Below are 20,218 nucleotides of genomic sequence, written 5' to 3'. Positions count from 1 at the left end.
CGAAAGCAAGATATCAGTGAGCTCCAAAGTTTAATTCAAAGCAGGTAGATTTGGTTGCTAGTTAGAGGATACTGCAGACTTAATTGTTGGAATCTAGAATATTGAATCTGTAAAGATATTTTGAAGAGTGTGAAAGAAAGGGAACCAGTCCGTTCAGGCTGCTATAACAGAATACCACAGAGTGGGTGGCTTAAACAACAGAAACGTCCTTACGTAGTTCTGGGGCTGAAAGTTCAGGGTCAGGGTGCCAGTAGGTCAGGTTATGGTGAGAGCTCTCTTCCTGGCTTGCAGACAGCCACCTTTTCACTGTGTCCCCACATGGCAGACAGAGGAAGCAAGTTCTCTGATATCTCTTCTTAGAAGGGCACTAATCCCATCACATGACCTCATCTAACCCTAATTACCTACCAAAGGCCCATCTCCAAATACCATCAGATTGGGGGTTAGGGCTTCAATATATGAATTTTGGGAGAACACATTTCAGAGGTTTGGTTTGGTTTCATTAATTTAGTTCTGATCTAACTTTTGTCAGCCCCTAAACCTGGGGACTTTTTATTTAATCTGTAGTTTATTAATAATGGATGAAGTCCACTAGTCGAGGTTCACTGGAACATTTTCCCCAGTGGATTGTGCTGTTGGGCTTATGTATCTCTTTCATTATTATGAAGAGTTCTACCAGGCTATTTTGTCCTATGACCTTGCTATTTCTAAGGATAACAGTAGTCTATCTCTGTTGGAAATGGAGGCCATTTTGTTGTTTCTCACAGGAATTCTGGTCCCTCTCTCTTTTACCCCTAAACCCTTTGTCCCCACAGACAAAAGCAACTACTACAGTTCTCAGGTCAGAATGATAATCAGGTCAAGTCAGATATTCAAATTCTCTCCTTCAGTTTTCAACACTACAATTCTGCCAATGGCTTGGAGCTACCCTGTGTAGTACAATCACACTTCAGGCCTTTATAATCCTAATATTCTCCTAAACTGCCATTGTCAGCATTCAAATATTTCCATTTCTGAAAGGTTTTCTTACTCTGTGTGTGTGTGTGTACACAAGTGTGCTGCTCTGTGTTACCTTTCTTCCATTTTTGGCATTTCAGGCTGATGACATAAACCTTTTACCTCTGTCACCAGTGCACAGATTTGCTGACATGATTTAGATGAAAGAAAGGCATTTGAGTACTGTGCCTTCTGAACTGTCATTTTTCCCTCTACATTTCTGAAAGGGGAAACATAAGAGTTCCCTAAACTAAGCCTGGAGAGTTGGCTAATTTCTCTACGACTAGCCAACAATAGGCTGTAATTTTCTAGTGATGTGAGGGCAGAGGAGGGCCAGGTGAGACTGAGCTGCCTCCTTGGTAAGGTGTGGACATACGCTCCCTTCTCACCTTAGGCTGGAACAGGATTCTCTGTGGTGTGGCTGTGCGGGGAGAGGGGGGACACTCAGCCCTCCCTGAGCCTTACCTTTTCCTGCCTGACTCCAGAACATTTGAGAGATACAGAGACTCTCCCAATGGGACGTTTCCTGAGCAAAGAAAGGGACATGAGAAATTGCTTCTTCCTAGAAACCCACTACGTTAGGCTGCACTGGAACATTTCATGCTCTGCACCAGCCTGGCCAATTTGAAGGAAGAATTTAGGAAAATGTTCTGTAATTTGTTCATTCTTTTTCCTTCATTCTTTTTCAAATGCAGCACATGCCCTGGCAGGGATATTTTTATAGTTCCCTTTTGGTCTCTAGTGATTTCAGAACCTCCGTCCACCTATAAACTTTGGAGGTTTGGAGGTCAGAGACTGGCGACTCACTTTTCCCCTCTCTCTTTAGGATGCCAGAGGTGGTTCTCTCTGTTTCTTTTCTCCCACTTTTCTCATACATTTTTACGCAGACCTGTGGTGAAAGATGAAGGTGAACATAGTGAGATGTCTTTGAGATGTGCAAAAGTGAGGGTCATACACAAGGTCAAGGTAACGCTAGGCTGCTCAGCTCTGCTGGCTGCATGTGCTCACCACGGTAAGTGCTAAGAGGCCATTCCCTGACAATAGTGTCAGCACCTATCTTTGTTCATTCTCAAATTCAAACTGGAATAGAATGGAAATCTAATATTTTATTTACCTCTGTGGAAGAAGTCAGTGAATAAGGCTGAGTAAAAATGACTAAAAACGTTTCTTTCCACCTTTTCACTTTTTTATTCTCAAATCCTAACTTTTCCATTCTGTAGTAAGTTGGAACTCTAATCAATCTGTCTGTCTTCTTAATTCCTGGTGAAAAAAAAATCCATGGAAATAGCACTATAGCATGGCACCTCTAGTAGTGTTAGCTATTATTATTGTTGTTTTGTGTTATAATTTTTTATAGAAATCTTAAATTGGCTTTGTGTCTATTCTTACTTCCTGAAGACATGATTGTGTGTATATGCAATCAAAAGTGAACTGTTAACGGGACCATTACATACTTGTGCTGAGCAGACTTACCTTGATAACAGGAAGCTGTGAAAAAGGACAGTCTTGAATTTCTGCAGAAAATTGATGAAATGTACTTAGGCTTCTAAAAATATTTTATTCTCTGTATTTTGTCCCTCTAGACTTTGTGGATTTGAACCATTCTATGATGAAAGAGGTGATCAGTTTATGTTCAGGAGAATTCTTAATTGTGAATATTACTTTATCTCCCCCTGGTGGGATGAAGTATCTCTAAATGCCAAGGATTTGGTAAGTGTGATGGAAATAAAATGTAACAAAATGAAATAAAATCCTTACATTCATTTTTTTCTTTTTTTTGTATTGAGGTATAGTCAGTTTACAATGTTATGTCAGTTTCTAGTGTATAGCACAATGCTTCAGTCATACATGCATTTTTAAAGAATTAATGGGCAATGCCATTTTTTAAATTTGCCCTTCTTACTATCTTATTTCCTTTTAATTGCAAAATACTTTTAATGAAAACAATGCACATTAGTGCATTTTCCTTATAGATAATGAAAAACAGATATATTTATCTCTAGCTGAATCATCACAAATTATAAATTACTGCCATATTAATTAATGAGTTTTAACCACCTAGTCAGTGTAGAGCCTTGCTTATGAAGACAGCTGTGCTGGGTGAATCCAAACATAACTTATGCAGAAGAATTCTGTTTTAAAATGGCTTGTTATCACCTAGATTAGTTATACTTTGAATAAAACAACATTGCTTCTTGAAATACTACAAACTTACTAAAATATCCTGGTAGTAAAACTGGCCCCATCATGCATGATTGGCATTATAAACCAGTTACATTGTACATTTTGTCTGGGTTTTTTTGTTTGTTTTATTTGGCTTCTCACTTCAGGAAACTTGAAGTTTGTTTGCATTCAAGAAACACTCCCACTCTGGGGAGTTGATTCACCTATTCTAAAATAAGAATACTAGTATGTGCGTGAACTATTTACCATCAATCCTCTAGAGAAAAACCATGCAGAAATAACTAAAAGATGACTTTTGAATCATAGAAGGTTAGATCTCCAAGGGGTCTAGGAGTCATCTAATCTTCCCCACATTTTAAAGAGGAGTGTGCTAAAGCCCAGAGAAGAGAAATGACTGTCCAAGTGCACACAGCTTCCCAGCAAAAGGCATTATTAAGAACTAAGAATCCAGGTTTCCAGACCACTTAACCATTTTCCCTCCTTACCATCCATGTTCTTTCATGAAAACGGATTCCATACAGGCCAAGGCTTTTCCAGTGTATCTGGGAAGAGATGCAGTGGTGTGATATGGGGATGTGTCATCCCAGCTCCTCCCTCACGTCAAGCCCCACACTTCTAAACATCTCTTGGGTCCGTCCACTTCTCTCCACCTCCACCACAGCTGTCCCAGTCTTCGCCCCATCCTCTCCTGGTCCACAGCCACAACTTCCTGTCTGGTCTCCTGGCCTCTTCTTGTGCCCTTCTCAAGTACCCTTTCCACACAGGGTCCAAAGGAATGGTCTTATAAGTAAATCACATCATGTCATTGTCCTGCTTTCAGGCTCTGGGGATAAACTCCAAACTCTTTAACAAGCTCTACACAACATTAGCTCATCTGGAGCCTGTCACCCTTTCTTGTGACGTTTCACATCGCTCTCCCTTACTCTCCCTTCCAGCACACCAGACTTACAGTCCCTCATTAGCGTAGCTATAGGATAATGGCAAGGCTTTGGGTTTGAAACTTGACAAGATCACTGGATCTCTCTGATCTTCAGCAAATTTCTCAATAATTCAGTGCATCAGTATCTTCGGATAAAAAATTAATAAATGACATCTAGAAATTTTTGGTACATACTAGCTTTCAGTAAATTCTTTGTATTTTCATGCAGAGGAAGATGGTATTGATGAGAAAGAGGAAACGGATAATTGGAAAATGAGAGGGAAATACCTACTTGTCAAGGATGTTGTAAGGATTAGGTGTCATTTATATAAAATTATTAGTATATGTGTTCAACAGATGATAGCTATGACTCCTATCAGATTTGTATTTACTACCATGCATTCTTTCTCTTAGTCTTTCTTATCTCCCTCCACCTCCTGTCTGAGTTTAAGCCTAAGCAGTCTTATGTCTTTACCCTTTTCAAATTTAGTGTCTCTACCCTCCTCCCCCACATTTCTTTGCAAATGCTACAGAAAGAAAGTGAAAGGAAAACCAAGTATTTATTCCTCATTCGACTTACCTGATTTTGTTAACCTGTGTTCAGTTCTTAGGTTATGAGAGTTAGAAAAGACCTTATGCCTTAAATCATCCAAAGCCCCTCATTTTACACATTGGCAGACTGAAACCCAGAGAGGTTGACTGCCTTGGAGGCAGTATGGTGTAGTGCATGAGACAGGCTCTAAGGTAAGACCAACCTGAGTTTTGAGTATAGCCTCCACCAGTTACAAGTTGTCTGACCTTAGACAAGTCATTAAATCTTCCTGAGCTTCCTTCTATTGCTCATATATGAATTGGAGCTAACAGTTACTAATTAATAAGGTTATGGAAAGGATTACATGAATTTTTAAAATGTTATGTGCACTTAAGAATGCATATAGAAAGGAATTTGGGTGGAAATGAGGTCATGTGAAAAAAGGACCCAGGAGGGCGTCCATTTACCCACTTCATATGTGGGTTTTTAATCTAAGGTCACAGAATTAGTTAGAGACCTTGACCAAGTTGTATTTGAACATGCCTCCTGATCCAGATATTCTCTACCCCCACTCCGGGTCACCCCTCCTGAGACCAGGGCTGGGGATTATTTTGTTTGTTGATCTTCCTGGCAATTTACTGTCTGCTCATCCTTACAAGAAGGTAAACCTCCCAGAATGGACTACACTGGTTTGAATTCAGTCCTTTAAACAAATCATACCCCAAAGCCACTGACACCTTTGCTTTGATTTTAAATAGGCTTTTACTCCAGCTCTTGGCTTATGTCTTCAGGTACCCCCAAGAGATTAGAGAGAGCTATGAAGTTCATGATGGAATCATAGTATAATCAGAATGGCTATGATACTACCCCTTTCGTTTGCCATTCAGTCCCCATAGAATGATGGATGCAGGAACGATTCCATCTCCATTGAGATGTATTTTAAGTTCTGAATTCTGAGTGATGTGGAGTGCAGCCTGGAATTATTCAGATGCTGGTTCTCCTTCAAAGAACTTCCAGTCCATAGGCAAGGCAGGACTTGTTTCTTTGACCTCTGTGGTCAAGCTGTCTGCCAGTTGGGGTTCTCAGGTAGTGCACACCACCATCTTCTCAGACTTCCTCAGCTGATGCTACCTGAAGTGACCTCTTGGGGCTTAATTTTTTTTTTAATGTATATTTAGTGTACTGCCAAGGAAATAGAATAAGACCTAGAAGTTCACACGATGAGGGACAAGCCCCGGTCAACATAAAAATCTCCCTAAGAAGTCTGTGGTTCTTTATTATTTTTCAGGTCAGAAAATTAATTGTGTTGGATCCTAAGAAAAGGCTGACTACCTTCCAAGCTCTCCAGCACCCCTGGGTCACAGGTAAAGCAGCCAATTTTGTACACATGGATACGGCTCAGAAGAAGCTCCAAGAATTCAATGCCCGGCGCAAGCTGAAGGTAAGATGGCATTTATTTCATTTTATTTAAAAAAAGATTTCACTCATATCTTGACGATCAAAGATAATTAAGTCCACTATTATTTATCTAATACTATTATTCGTCTCCTGTGGTACCAGGAAAAATCCTGCTTTGAAATCCCAACAGTGCTGGTGTAAAGCACACACAGTTCTGTTATCCTCTCATAAGAATTCGTTGTTAATAAAGGGAAATATGTTGTAAGTTGAGATTAACTCACCAAACAAATACATTATCACTGCTTCTCACTTAAGGCTGAACTGCTTGAACTGAATTGTTCAGGAAGCTGATATTTATTCAGAAAGTTCTCTTCTTTCTGAATATGCAAAAATTGGGAAACAATTTTAATACCTTTATTTTGTAATATAGGTAAATATTATCATATTTGGTAAAAATTTAAAATAATTCAAGTGATAGGGAATGTTATCAACCGAAATATATCTCTTTTGTTGAATATATATGGAATAGAGATTAGCTGCTTTTCTCTTACATAATGGTGTTTAGGACTAGCGATATGTACAGGGGATCTCAGAGAACATTTGGTGGTCAAAAATAGTTTTCTCTTCAGCAATTGCTTACAGGCTGATACTAAATAAACCTGAAGGGTTCCATGGTCAAATTAATTTTAAATACTCTAGATTAAATAACTCTGACCTAACCCAGGATTTCTCAAACAAATTTGATGGTGGAACTCTTTTCTCCGTACTACCTATTAATATCCATGGAACTAGTGTTCCATGAAACACATACTTTGGGAAACACAATCTAAAATTTTTGAAACCTAGTAGTCCATTGGAAAATGCATTTACTCAGGCTTTCAGTTGTCCAGATGATTAAATACATTAATTTGAGATTAAAAAGCTTTTGCTGTTTATTCTCTCAACAAGTTTTCATTAGACAATCTTGAAATAATATACTTTCAGAGATTAAACACTACCATATAATAACAAACTCCCTGAGTGCAAAATTGAGATTGAGCTCTGATTTGTGATTTTAAGTGGAAGTAACACCTGACATTTTTCTGTTTCCAATTAGGCAGCAGTGAAGGCCGTAGTAGCCTCTTCCCGGCTGGGAAGTGCCAGCAGCAGCCATGGCAGCATCCAGGAGAGCCAGAAGGCCAGCCGAGAGCCATCTCCAACTCAAGATGGCAATGAGGATGTTAAAGTTATTACAGAAGGAGAGAAAATTCAAGGAGATGGGGCCTGCGTGGCAGTTGAGGGGGCAGAGGCTGAGCTGTTGAAGGTGCAGGCCGTAGACGAGGTTAAAGATGCTGATATAAATGCTGCTGAGGCCACCAAGATGGTGTCCGAGGCAATGGAGGATGGAATAAAGGAGGCTGATCCGGAAATAGAAGAGGGCCTAGTGGAGGAAAAGCTGAAGACTACTGAGGAAGCAGCAGCCTCTAAGGAAGAGCAAGAAAACCCTGCTCTGGAATTTGGAGTTCAGCAGAATGATGTGATCCTGCCAGAGAACTAAATTGGCTTCCTTCCAATCTGGGAGCCAAATCCTGGCACTTTATGCATTTTGTCCTTCAGCAGGGAAGGGGTGGAAGCATGATGTGCACTATAGTGATTCTGTTTTGGGGGTGCAAAACAAAATACATATATATCAGTTGGTAATCCTAACTTCAATGCATGTGACTGCTTTATGAAAAAATAATGTCTTCTATGGTACGTAATGGATACCTAATACCGATGAATTAAATTTGAAAATGCAAGTAAGTAAACACAACATAACATTTAAAAACATACATTTTCAGGGACCAGTAGCACACATTTGAAGTAAATAGCAACAAATTGTTTTTGCTTTGAAAGCCTAGCCATCCTATATGCTTTGATTTCTTCACAAGGCAGTAATTCCTTTGGACTGTTGCTCAGCTAATACTAGTTAGAGCATGTGTTCCCATGACAGTCACAATATTTTCAATAATGTGTTCAAACTGTTTTCAAGAAAGTGGTTAGGTTATAGTTGTATGGTATGTGAAAAAAAAATCCACATATAATGGTAAGAAATTGAAGCATACTTTAAGGGCTATGAAACTGTATGCCCCTAAAGCTTGTAAAGAGAATGCTTTTTTTATCTTGTCTTTATTTATATATACCATATTACTAATAACCAAAAATGTCCTATCACAAAATCCTGCCATTTTACAGTCCTGGAAGAAGTATTTTATAAACTCATGCTGAGGAATGTATTCTTTCCTTCACTTGTCCTCTAGTAAGAAGTCCTTCTGATGAACAACACTTAGGGTGGAATAAAGAAATTTAGGGAAGAAAAGGAGATAAGACTAGAACTTACAGTAACAAAGACTGACTCCCTGTCATTTTTCAGGTAAAATTGAATTTATTCATGAGCTTGTACAACTTTAAGAATAGGAACATTTTTATGGATAAACTCTCTAATCACCAAATTTCAAATATTTTGAAAAATCTACCCTAAGGGCTGGTGCCAAAATATCTGAATAGAGTGGGAATATCCCACTATAAGATCATTCTTTATTGACTTTACTATCATAAGGAAATATTTTTGCTTATAAAAGTCCTTTTTTCCTTCAGTTGATGGTTATTTAGATATAATGCTTATGAACTAAAGACATTTCTGAAAAGCTAGTATATCTTTTTCTCATATTTGGAATGGAAGCACCCATAACTTACAATGTAGTTTTGAAAGTTTCCAGGTCAAGAAATTTAGGATAATGCAACTTGTTACTTTCTTTAATAAACAAAAACAAAAAGAAATAAAGAAAAAACAGATTTTAAATCAGAATCTTGAGAAGCTATAACATTAGACCTAATATTTTACCTTTTGTTCCCCAAAAGATTTTTCTTCGGTTTTCATGTGAACACATCTCCCTTATAAAAATCACAGTTAAATTCCAAGTACCTCAGATTTATTTCAAGATTGAGCTGAAATGAACATTTTCATCAGGTTAATTATGCATCACATTTTTAGTAGGTTTCCTTAATTTTAAAAAAGGATTATTTTCAGGCAAAAATGATGGACAATAAAAATGACTATCACATAAAAATTTTCATCAAAAAAATGATCTTAAATTCTTTTGGCTCTTCCTCAAAACTATTAAGTGGGAAAATGAAATTAAATCTCTGGTTTCTGAGGGCTTTTGGACCTTGCAGACATTCTGCTTTCCAAGTATAAATCTTCCTTTACTACTGTTCTCAAGAGAAGGAAATGAGATAGAACTTCTCGTCTTCCGTTATATAGGGGCCTGACAGACCACTGACATGCAGGAAAAAGCCCTTAAGGGCACATCTGGTCTCAGAGAGAGATTGTTTTATGATTCATTTTATTTTTATGAACTAATAGTACTTTATCTTCTTTATTGTTTCTTCTTTATTCTCTCTCAGAATTCCGATTTTACCTATTATAAGGGGCTTACTAATTTTAACCTTTAAAAATGACTTCTTCCCCAAGCATTAAGACTTCCATTTTAAAAGACCAATTCCTGGTATACTTTTCCCACAGAGACTTAGCAGTATATATCGTAAATGTCCCACATATTGGAAAGGGGAAGAAGAGAGGGAAAGGAATCTTAATGGAAAGTGGCAGTTACTAGTTGGAAGATAAGAACATCTTGTCCCTCCCAGCCCACCTCCGTATTGTTCCAAGGCAGTCATTGGATCATTCCAGCACTCAGGGCCGACGGCACTGGCTGGACCTGTGGACTGTGCAGTGTGAAGAGCACTGCAAACGCCAAGACCAATGTGTGTGTAAGAATTTACCCATTTAAATGAGTACACATGCCTGTTCCTTGGTGAGTACTTGAGGGTGTGAGGGTAATTTTCTCTTTTTTAACCTGTAAATTGCACTCTCTAAAAATCAGTGGGAGTTTTAAATTTTGACTTGTATGTTAAAGATTGTCCTGATAATGCGTAAATAGTGACTGATTTAGTCATTTCAGTGGAAAACAAGGCAAACTTTCATAGGAATTGGTCATTTTAGCCAGATGATTCAATCTAAGATTTTATAGGGATACGATTTAACATTTTTAACATTTTTGAGAGAGCAGTAAACATTTATATTGCTTGTTAAAATGGGGTATATTATCTATCTCAAAGATAATTTAGCTAAATAATGTTAGACTAATGCAGATAGAAACTTAACTTGATGGGCTATTTCATAATGTTACCTTAATGGACAATATAGTCACAAAGCAAAATAATTAAGGGAATTTTAGCAAAAAACAACAATTACATCTTGCTTTTTAGAGCTGACAGTTATTATGTTACATTATTAATTTTTGTTTACAGATAAGTTCAGATACATAACACAAACTATTTTGCCATAAAGAAGGACAATCTTGAATTATTTCCCCCATTTAAAAAGTCTAGTTGGAATCCCAGTGGTTTTTCTCAGACCATAAGAGCTCATTTGTCCCATGAATATGTAAATAAGGTAGAAATTAGAACAGTATGGCTGTAGAAGTTACTGTCTAGAACAAGTGCTAATATAAATATGATATAAACCATGTATGTAATTTTAAATTATCTCTTAGCCATATTTTAAAAGTAAAAAAAGCAAGTTAACTCTATATTTTAATCTAATATGTCCAAACTATTATTCCAATATATAATCAATATGAAAAAGAGATCTTTTAAATTTTTTATTTTTATACTAAGTTTTCAAAAGCAAGAGTTGTATGTTACACCTTTAGTACAAATGCTCAATAGCCACATGTGACTAGTGGCTACTATACTGGAAGAGCACTGATCTAGAGCACTTTTTAAGCAAAATGACACATGAATTTCTATGCTTAGATTTGAGCTGCCTCAGTTTTCCACACAAATAAGTTAGTAGAAGGCCAAAAAGCTGTTTCAAAAATGTCATAGACTGAAATGAGTAAAAACTCTATTGGCTACTTCTACTTATTCATATGCTTCAAATGAAGAGTATTTCCCAACTTGACTTTTAGAAAATAATACTTGCCTGGGCATTGATAAGTTGTCTTTTGGCCACAGTTCCTCTCATCCCTCTCTGGGCCCTGGAATCTTGACTGCAGGCTAACGTCTCCTGAGTACTGCCATGATTTTGGTTCTCATGTACCAAAATCTACTGTAGGCAAACCATGTGTGTTCATTCAGGAAAGAGTGTGCACTGAACTTGAATGGAATTTTGTAGGCCTGAAATAAGCTGGACACCATCCTTGTGCTGCAGGTAATATTTCTTTCTAAAAATCTTTTGAAGCATACCGAATTTGCATGAGAAAGACTGTATGATAAGGATGATGATGTCATCCTAGTTATCCCTTAAATGTGAATATGGCCATGGCTGGCATTTTTTAGATTTCCTTAGAAAGGTTTAATCAATACTGCCATTACACATGGATTCAAAAGACTTTAACATTTTCTTACATATTGCTATTTCACAATAATGCTCAAAATTCTATAGCCATTTTTAGTGGCAAACTTGAAAAGAAACAGTTTGTCTTTTACTGTGACTTCAATTACACAGTATTTTAAACATATTTGTAATTTAGAATGTTTAGCAATCCCTATTTCCAGTTTCACATGCAAGGTAACTCCCAGTGAGTTTCCTGCAGAAAGATTTAGAGACAGCCATTTTGTTTCATAATTCAGTTGTTTCACAGAAGCATTTGGCTGAATTTCAAATCAGAAAAAGAAAAGAAGTAAATGCCAGAAAAGGCAAAGGATAAAATTAGTAAACCATTTATTCTGTTTTAGGATTGTCCTTGCAAAGCAATGCAAAAAAAAAAAAAGTCAACAAAGTGAATCAGAGCTAGGTTTTTCTTGATGAGATCGACTCCACATAAATTGACATAAATACACAGAGCAGAGTCAATTACATAATTACAATGCCATTATGTAATTTACTTGTCATTGCAGAGTGTTCAGTCTGGTTATCAAGGTCTACTTTAGCTGGTGCAAAATTTCCAGACATTAAACTACGTAATAGGATTTGTAATATCCTTGTAATTACTGCCTATTAGGTCATATTCCAATTTCCTTATTGTTCATCACTGGTATGTTCCTGATCAGGGTTGTTGCTAACTTTGAGCATTTACTGGTCAAATACTGCTTACTGGTTAGACTATGTGTGTATCTTCAGTGTTTTTTTAAACATTTATGCATATATAATCTTAATATTGGTATTGTACTATTCATAACCATATGATAAGCAGAAATTTAACAAATAATTTTCTATAAAACTTTTTGTTCAAAGTCCTTTTCTCCCCCTGGCACAACTCAGGGTGAGTTTCTGGCTCCTTGACAAATCACTGGAGAGATAACAGCTATCCATCCATGGTAACCAAGTTCAGCATTTCCTTTTTCTATATCCTGATCTATTAAGAGCCAGTTTTTGTCATTGTTACTTTCAAATGTCACTTGAGATCAGATAATATGTCTTAGCTCACAAAGCTCAACCATTTACATACTACCTTGGAGAGCAATAACAAACGACTAATTTATGTTTGCTCGTTTAAAATTCTAATGTTCATACACTGTCTATGATATACTCTAGAGGATTTGATTGTATGATTTTAACACCCCTCAAGATACAGCCTTTTTCCTGTCACCTGGCTCAGAGGTCACCTAGGACGAGATGGAAGCCTTGCCATGAGAGTGGACCATCTGAGTCTTTGGCAGGAATCAGACATTGCGGTAGAGAAGACCCCAGGCATCTGAATTGGTCGGGCTCAAATGAGCCAAATGGGAGAAGACCTCTTCCATGCTTTGACTGAAAGTGATACTGTTTGAATATTGGTATAGTCAGTAATGGAAAATGGGATTCCACCAATCATTTGCTCTTCCCATGACTTGGTTTGCTACCACTTATCCCAGACCAATGTTTTGTTCCATCTCTCTGGCTGTCAGGCCACCCTCTGGGACTTTGAAATACTCTTAAATCCTGGAAAGATTATCCCAGCCTGGTTGGAGGAATGTGGAGCCTTCAGTGGCCCAGAATTTAGTTTGAAACTATAAACAGCAATGCTTAGACTGCAAAATCACACTGTTCGTCTTAAATAGTTGTTTTCAGCACATTTTGAAAATTGACCTGGAATACCCATAGCTAGGGAATATTTATATCTGTGTAATCTTTGCTGTGGTTCACTGTGTTAAAAACGACAGATACTTAATCTTCAGTCAGATTATATGATAATCTTTATTTTTCATTTAAGAGGTTATTTTGGGCTACTCAAATACAATAGGCTTCATATTAGAATTTTTGAAAGCTGCTGTTTTACCTAAGCACTCTCTAACTCTGACCATCAGTTGTGGATGATAAAAATTTACTAGGTTTGTCCTTTCCTTGATATGTATATGGTGATTAATCTGGTTTGTAAAGGATATAAGTAAGAATGACTATAAATTGACAACTGTCATAACTGCCTCTTTTTAACTTCACCTATTTTTATAGCCTATCATGCAGCTAATATACAGTAGCATACAAATAACATTAATGAGCTACAATTTTGTTTACATTTTTTGTTGCCAAGATTATTACTTTTTTCAAAGTGTTTCTATCCTTGCACGCTTAATGTCAGTAATATTTTCATGGCCCCCAAGCCAAAAGAATTAACTCACATGCCCATTCATTGTTAGGTCCAAACAATGTAATAGTAGTACTATATTTCTGACATGTTGCTGTGTTTCCCTTGACATTCTAAGATGTCCTATGAGTTCACTGAGTAAGAACAGCAGACAGGTGACAGATGTTTAAGTCATTCTTTATGCTCAATGAACTACAGCTATCAAGCAAAAAGGATTATTAGTAAACAAGTTAGAGGATAATGTTTATACTCTTTCTTATTTGAATGCCAATCATTCTTTTATCTGTGGTCTTTGTGATATACATATAAAGCTTACATATGTTTTTTTTGTTTGTTTTGTTTTGTTTTTTAAGTAATAGCCACATAATTGTCCAAGGAAACAAATTTAAATCTCCAAAGAACAGTTTTCAGGAGTCAGGCAAACTATGGTTCACGGAGCAAATCTACCAGAGGCCTGTTTTATAAAGTTTTATTAGAACACAACCATGCTGACTTATTTATACATTGGCTATGGCTGCTTTCATGCTACTAGGACAGAGTTTAGTAGTTTCAACAGAGACTGTATGGCCCAGAAAACCCTAAAATGTTTATCTGGCCCTTTACAGAAAAAAATTGATGACCTTGATTTTTTTATGGCACCCTGCCTTTTTGGTGATATCTAGGTATACAGATTACAATACTCCAAATTTCTTCCCCTTAGCTTAAGGTTCTTATTCCCATTTGCTTCGTAGGAAGTTTGGAGAGGTTTGTTTCAGTGCAGGTGGTCTCACAACAATATTTTTTCTGGAAATACAAGTAAACAGTAAAATTTCCCTACAGAACTAAAAATTCAGAAGTGCATGATGCCTGAAAAAAGTTTAGAGTATGAATTGACTTGATTAAGAGAGAGGAATTTAAAACATTTCTAGCACTTTGAGCATGTTTTAGAAATTTGATCCTTTTATTTAAAATCATGTAAATGACAGTTTACATTGCTCACATTTAAGTTAATCTGCAGCTGTTACTAGTAAGCTAATAAATGAGAGAGCACTTTGGTTCTGAATCCTTCAGAATATTTTCAAGTAATTTATACCAATTGGATTTTCATTTAATAATTTTTAGGAAATGTGCTTTATTATGTGACATTCTGAGACAGTGACTTGCTCATCAATAGCTCAGGGAACAGGCAAAGAGCCAACTCCTTTATATAAGAAAACTACTTTCCAAACCCCATTTTTCTGAGTGTTATATATTTTGTTTCTTCAAAAAAAGAAGGCCTTGAGTAAATGCTTCCCTTTACTTCCTTTTCTTATGTATTTAGAAACCCAGGAAGGGCCCTTCTCTTGGTCTATTTCTGTCACAGAGAAATTATTCATTCCACGATATCTGCCTTAAGGGAAGCAAGTGACCCAGATATTGAGAATGCGGCATGCATGACTTTTGTGTTTGACTTTGAACGTCTGTAGCCAAAAGGTTACAAATGAGGTATTGAGTAGAAAATCAGCTTATTTTTAGGAATACCTAAAATGTTATCATGACTCTAATTAAATAATAAATTGTTTTCTTTAAACTACTGCAGCAATCAATATGATGTAGCCACTTGGATACACTGTAGAACTCAGGAAAAGAAAAAAGATGAATTGTCTGCCAGTTCCTCGTTGATGTGAGTAGCAGGGAGACACTACTGGAATGCAAGAGGGAAAAGGTAAAATGTAGATTAGTGTTCCACATTCCCACCTACCCATTTTCCTTGATTGCTGAGTTTGAAGGCAGTTGTTAATGGACTTAAGTTGTAATTTCTAAATTTCTTTCAGTATCTAGGTCACCTGCTTCCCTTAGAAACGAATAAACCAAAGTCAGTAGCTCATTTTCCTCCCAAAACAATAAGCAGTGTAGTTTAGGGGATATTCGGCCTACATCACAAGCACAATTTTAAGGAAATGATTTGCTGATTTTGAAGATTTCCATGAGCAGCCCATGCCAAGAACTCATTTTCTCAGTAAACTTTCACTGAGAGACAGTTACGTACAATGAGAGTCAGAGATGAATTAAACTCATGCTACCCGCTAGGAGTGAGCTTTGTAGTTAGAAAATACAAGTGTGTATATATATAGCCTGTGCTAAATCTAGGCAGGCGGTAAGCCTTCGGGGAGGGAAAGCAGGAAAAGCTGCCTCTGCTTGGCACAATCAAAGGAAGCTCTGTGGGAACACCAGCTCGATATGAGGAATGGGGAAGACCTTCGCAGGGAGGGAAGAGGAAGGCAGTGCATCTGGCTGGGAAATACACAGAGCACGGAGAAGGGCACAGCGGTGAAGGAACAATGCTGGGTGTAAGAGGCTGAAGTCTGCAGGGAAGTGTTGCTGAGTCTGCTCAAGTCTCAGATCTTGTGTGAAGTTGAATTAGACTTCCTCGCCCCTTTCTTACTGGTAGACACATGTGCAGCATTTCCTCAGAGCATCTAGCCCTCTGTGGTCTCCTACATCCATGGCTTATTTGGTGCATCCTAAAGCAAAATGAAAATCATCAAAGACATTTTGCAAGTCACCGGTTGAAACAAAGCCTCAGTCAATAAAAGCAAAAACTGCATTGGCTAGGTCTCCACTAACAAAGGGGAGTAAAAGATGATAGTGATTATCTGAGTAAGTTTGGCAAAACTCCAGTACCTAAATAATTCCCTGTGGCTCTAGAAAATTACCTAACTACTTGCTAAAGCTTTTCCAGTGGAAGCCCACGTCAGGGTCTCTTCTTTCATAGTTATTTTGACCTTTCACATTATCTGATTGGAAGGAACAATTCCCACAGGATTTGAGATACAATTATATCTGAAAGTTTAGACTCCAAAAGATAACCTGTGCATGAAAGCTAAGCCTCAGACAACAAAATTTAAAATTCTCAGAGCTGCTTTTCCCAAACATCAAGCTGATCCTGTGAAGTCCTGTCTTCTACATCCGTCCCTTTTGCTTTACACCCCCTTCTATACATTCCTTTTTATATCACTCATTGCAGGTATTATTTTACATCCATCTTCAAGAAACTAATTTTTTAAAAATCAGATTACAGTATATATACTTTTAGTTGTCTTGCCACTTTGCTTGTTTTAGATAATGTTTGTGATTAGTAAATGGCTGCATTATTCCCTAGGACAAATGAAGAAAGGGACAAAGGTTGACTATCATCTGACAGAAGAGAAGCTAAGACATAGAGATACTGTGGGAGGGAGATACAGAAAATACAAGTTAGCAGGCATTGAGTAAGTAATACTTCCTACTAGGGTTTTCAGATTTTGGTGACATTATCTGGTATGTCTTTTCTAGTTTTTCCTAGAGGAAAATTTTGTATTGCTGGGTTGTCAAAAGTTTTCTGGACTAAAAGGACATAAGCAGCTCAGTAGCAGCATGGAGATTAGATTAATGGACTATTATATACAGGAAACTTACATCTCCAATAGTTTAGACAGCAAGTCATTAGCCAAAAACAAGTGCATGTAGGATTTGGAGGACAAAGAAAAAGTGTAAATATTTCAGTTGACACAGCCAAGATTGTAGGCTACTTTCCCAATTCCTGATTGAAAAGTACTAGAAAAAGGAGCTGTCAACGTTTCATTTTAAAAACCTGTCAAAATGGTGCTATTGGCTCCTTAATACAAAGATATATTACAGTATTTTTTAGGTAAACATGTAAGTCCGACCTGGCCATAAATGTAAATAGAGAGAATGTTTGTAGAGAATTCATCAAAATCATGCCCCTTTGCCTTTGAGCTACTATATTCTTCAACGGCAGTGACTGACAGTGAGTCCCAACTTCCTGCAGATGGGACACAACAGTCATTGGCTCTCTCAGCTGCCCAAAGCCTGGGGCAGACAACATGAGAGCCACAGACAACTGTGGCTTCTTCTTGGACTCAGATTGGAATAACCTAGTTAAGTGACAGGCATGCTAATTTTTTGGTGTTTCCCAGGAACATAATGCAAGAATATGACGAGGCAAAATGGATGTTGACGGTAGAGTGTTGAAATTGATAGTAGCGAGGGCCAACGTTATTTTGTGCCAAGTTCACCCAGATTTGTCAGAGCATGCCAAGAGAAGCATATACCTTACTGCTGGGAAATTTGTAAAGCAATTTGCATGTACAGTATGATAATAAATCATCTAAGAGCCCACCAAAACTTTGCATTCTGTAATTTGAAATGTTACCACAGTTCAAGAGCGACACAATGGACATTTTCCTTATATCTGAAATATGGAGTTGAATCATTCCTTGTGTGTTTTTTCATTCTCTCAGATGAAATTATACTTTGAGTTTCATAGCATTTTTAGTATTCTACAGTGATGTCTTAAAACCACAAAGGTAAAAGGTGATCTTAGTAACCAGCCAATCCAACAGGCTTATTTTATTAAAGAGAAATGACACCCAGAGAAGTAATGACTTATCTAGGTTCACAGTGCTAAGAAGAGAAGAGATCTGGTTGACCATCTCCTACCCCAGTGCTCTCACTACTAGAAACTTAATTCACTGGATTCACTTAATTCACATAAAAACTGATTTTCATAAAAATTTCAAAGTACAGAAAAGTAGAAAATTACCGTAAGAATGCCTTCCAAAGACAAGCATTGTCTTTATCTAGCATTAGTTTTCTTACAGACTTTAATCATATTGTAACTTTTTTCTATCAGTCTATCACTAAAGCACATTATTAGAATAATGTTCACCAACATTTATGATAGCTGTATAATAATCCAGCCTCAATTCTTTTTCTTTTTCCAGTAACACTACATAAAGTCTTTTCTGAGTTTTGTGAAATCCAAACCAAAAAAATAATCCTAATGTGGAATTGTTGAACCAAATGATATTCAGTGGTTCCTTCATGATGATGCTTTCAAACCTACAGGACCTGAGAATGAGAGGGGAAAAAAATTGCCTGTTCACTTTTAAGAAGCTCTTTCTTAGCACAAGTTGTAAAAAGATCTGAAAGTCTTGAGTCTGGCCACTTGATCAATGAGCAAACATTTGTGTGAAATATTCAAGAGATGGGATAATAGGTCAGTGAGGCTTACTCTCAGAATTGCAACTTGCTACTAAGTACCATTATATACAAAAATCCTCGCTGTGTTAAGACACACTTATCCTAAACAATAACTTCTTAACTGAGGGAAAGGCTAGAGAAGAACAAAAACCTCTCCCATCTGCAAGTCCATTTCTGACTACTTGAAACATCTTTTTATTTCAACTTGGTTTTGCACAATCTCTGGACTATTTCCTTTAATAAAGAATCAGCTGCCTTGTACTAAAGGGATGTCACTAAAGCAAAACCTAAGTAGGAAGGTAAAGCTCCTGAAAAAAAAAAGATACTATCCAAATAATGAGTAAAAAGCCCATTTTGGTACTTGTACATTGTACTTCCTCCATGATTTTTATCAGCAGAATACTACACCCCACGAATCACCTGTACAGCTGATAACACAAGTAACACGGATCCACCTTGTGTCTCCTGGGACACAGAGTATGTCATCATCAAAATTCAGCAGGATTGTGGCTAATATTATATGAGATATTGGCAGGGGTTTAGTATGTACATTAATAATCTTAGTTTTCCAGTTTACATTTTTCTTTTTTAAGAGTTCAGGAAACTAAATTACATACTTTATATTCAGATAAGGTTAAAGCAACTTACACAGATAGTATCAACAGTCAATATAAAAGTGTGTAGAAATTTTATTCTGACATATTTTAACAATTTAAAAATATACATTTTATGTATATTAATACATGCTCTTACTAGTTTAATAAAGGTTCCAGGTTTACATATTGATTCATAAAAGAATTATAAACTTCTTAAAATAAAGCCTATATATAATACAGCTTTTTTTGAATTGCAAGAGATGAAATTTTATTTAACAATATATGTAAAATATTTGAAAACAAGAAAATAATAAACAAATAATAATTTCAATTTCCTATGCTCTGGGTTTAATCCAGTATTTCTTCTATGCTCAGATCCCACCATCCCCTACTTCTGGAAGCTGAATAAAAAAGGCATGCGAGAGAAACTGGACAAGTAATTATACAACACAGGGTAAAATGAAAACGTAGCTTCTCTGTGTTCTGTTAATCTATGAATAAGGTTGGGATAGCTACAGTATCCACTTATTTCAAAGAAACTGGATTTTAACAACAGGTTCTAAGGATGCTAGTATGCTCTAAAGTAAACAGGTAAAGCTTTTATCTACATCAAAGGGAATTACTCATACTAAGAGCTCAATAGACATTAGGGGCTTAAATTGTGCATCGATTTCCTATCTTCTCCAGAGGCAACCTCAGTTACAGTGTTTTTAGCTTGAGATACTAATTTAATTCAACCTGAGTGTTGATTAAATGTCCTTCAGTTAGGAAGGAAAGAGGGAGTAAAGAAAGGACTTTGTTTTTTTACTAGGAGACAATTTACAGACAGAAATCTACAATTTGAAATACATCCAACTTCAATGAACAGTGAAATGAAGAGATTTTTAATATTTACAGTCTATCTTTAATACTCTAGCAGTTTATATTATACTTAGCTGCAGAACACTAAATTCTTACAATTATTTTTTCTGAGTATTCTGTTAAACTTCAAGATTAATCA

General features: G+C 36.7%; 1 protein-coding gene across 4 annotated transcripts in view; it reads left to right on the top strand.

Annotated features, from left to right (window-relative positions):
• The window catches only part of CAMK4 (calcium/calmodulin dependent protein kinase IV), a 190,335-nt gene extending 182,620 nt beyond the window's left edge, over positions 1–7,715 (top strand). For all 4 annotated transcript variants that reach the window (XM_031673183.2, XM_006203975.4, XM_072958281.1 and 1 more), the window contains 3 exons: positions 2,580–2,706; positions 5,920–6,072; positions 7,126–7,715. In XM_031673183.2, coding sequence (XP_031529043.1) covers positions 2,580–2,706; positions 5,920–6,072; positions 7,126–7,566 — 721 coding nt within the window. In that variant the 3' untranslated portion in view covers positions 7,567–7,715. The remainder of the gene's footprint in view (positions 1–2,579; positions 2,707–5,919; positions 6,073–7,125) is intronic.
• Positions 7,716–20,218: the final 12,503 nt, after the last annotated feature.

This window comes from Vicugna pacos, chromosome 3 (assembly GCF_048564905.1).
Source record: "Vicugna pacos chromosome 3, VicPac4, whole genome shotgun sequence".
NCBI classification, from domain to species: domain Eukaryota; kingdom Metazoa; phylum Chordata; class Mammalia; order Artiodactyla; family Camelidae; genus Vicugna; species Vicugna pacos.
The sequence above is the reverse complement of the archived record's forward strand: the minus strand, read 5'-3'. Positions and strand labels throughout refer to the sequence as shown.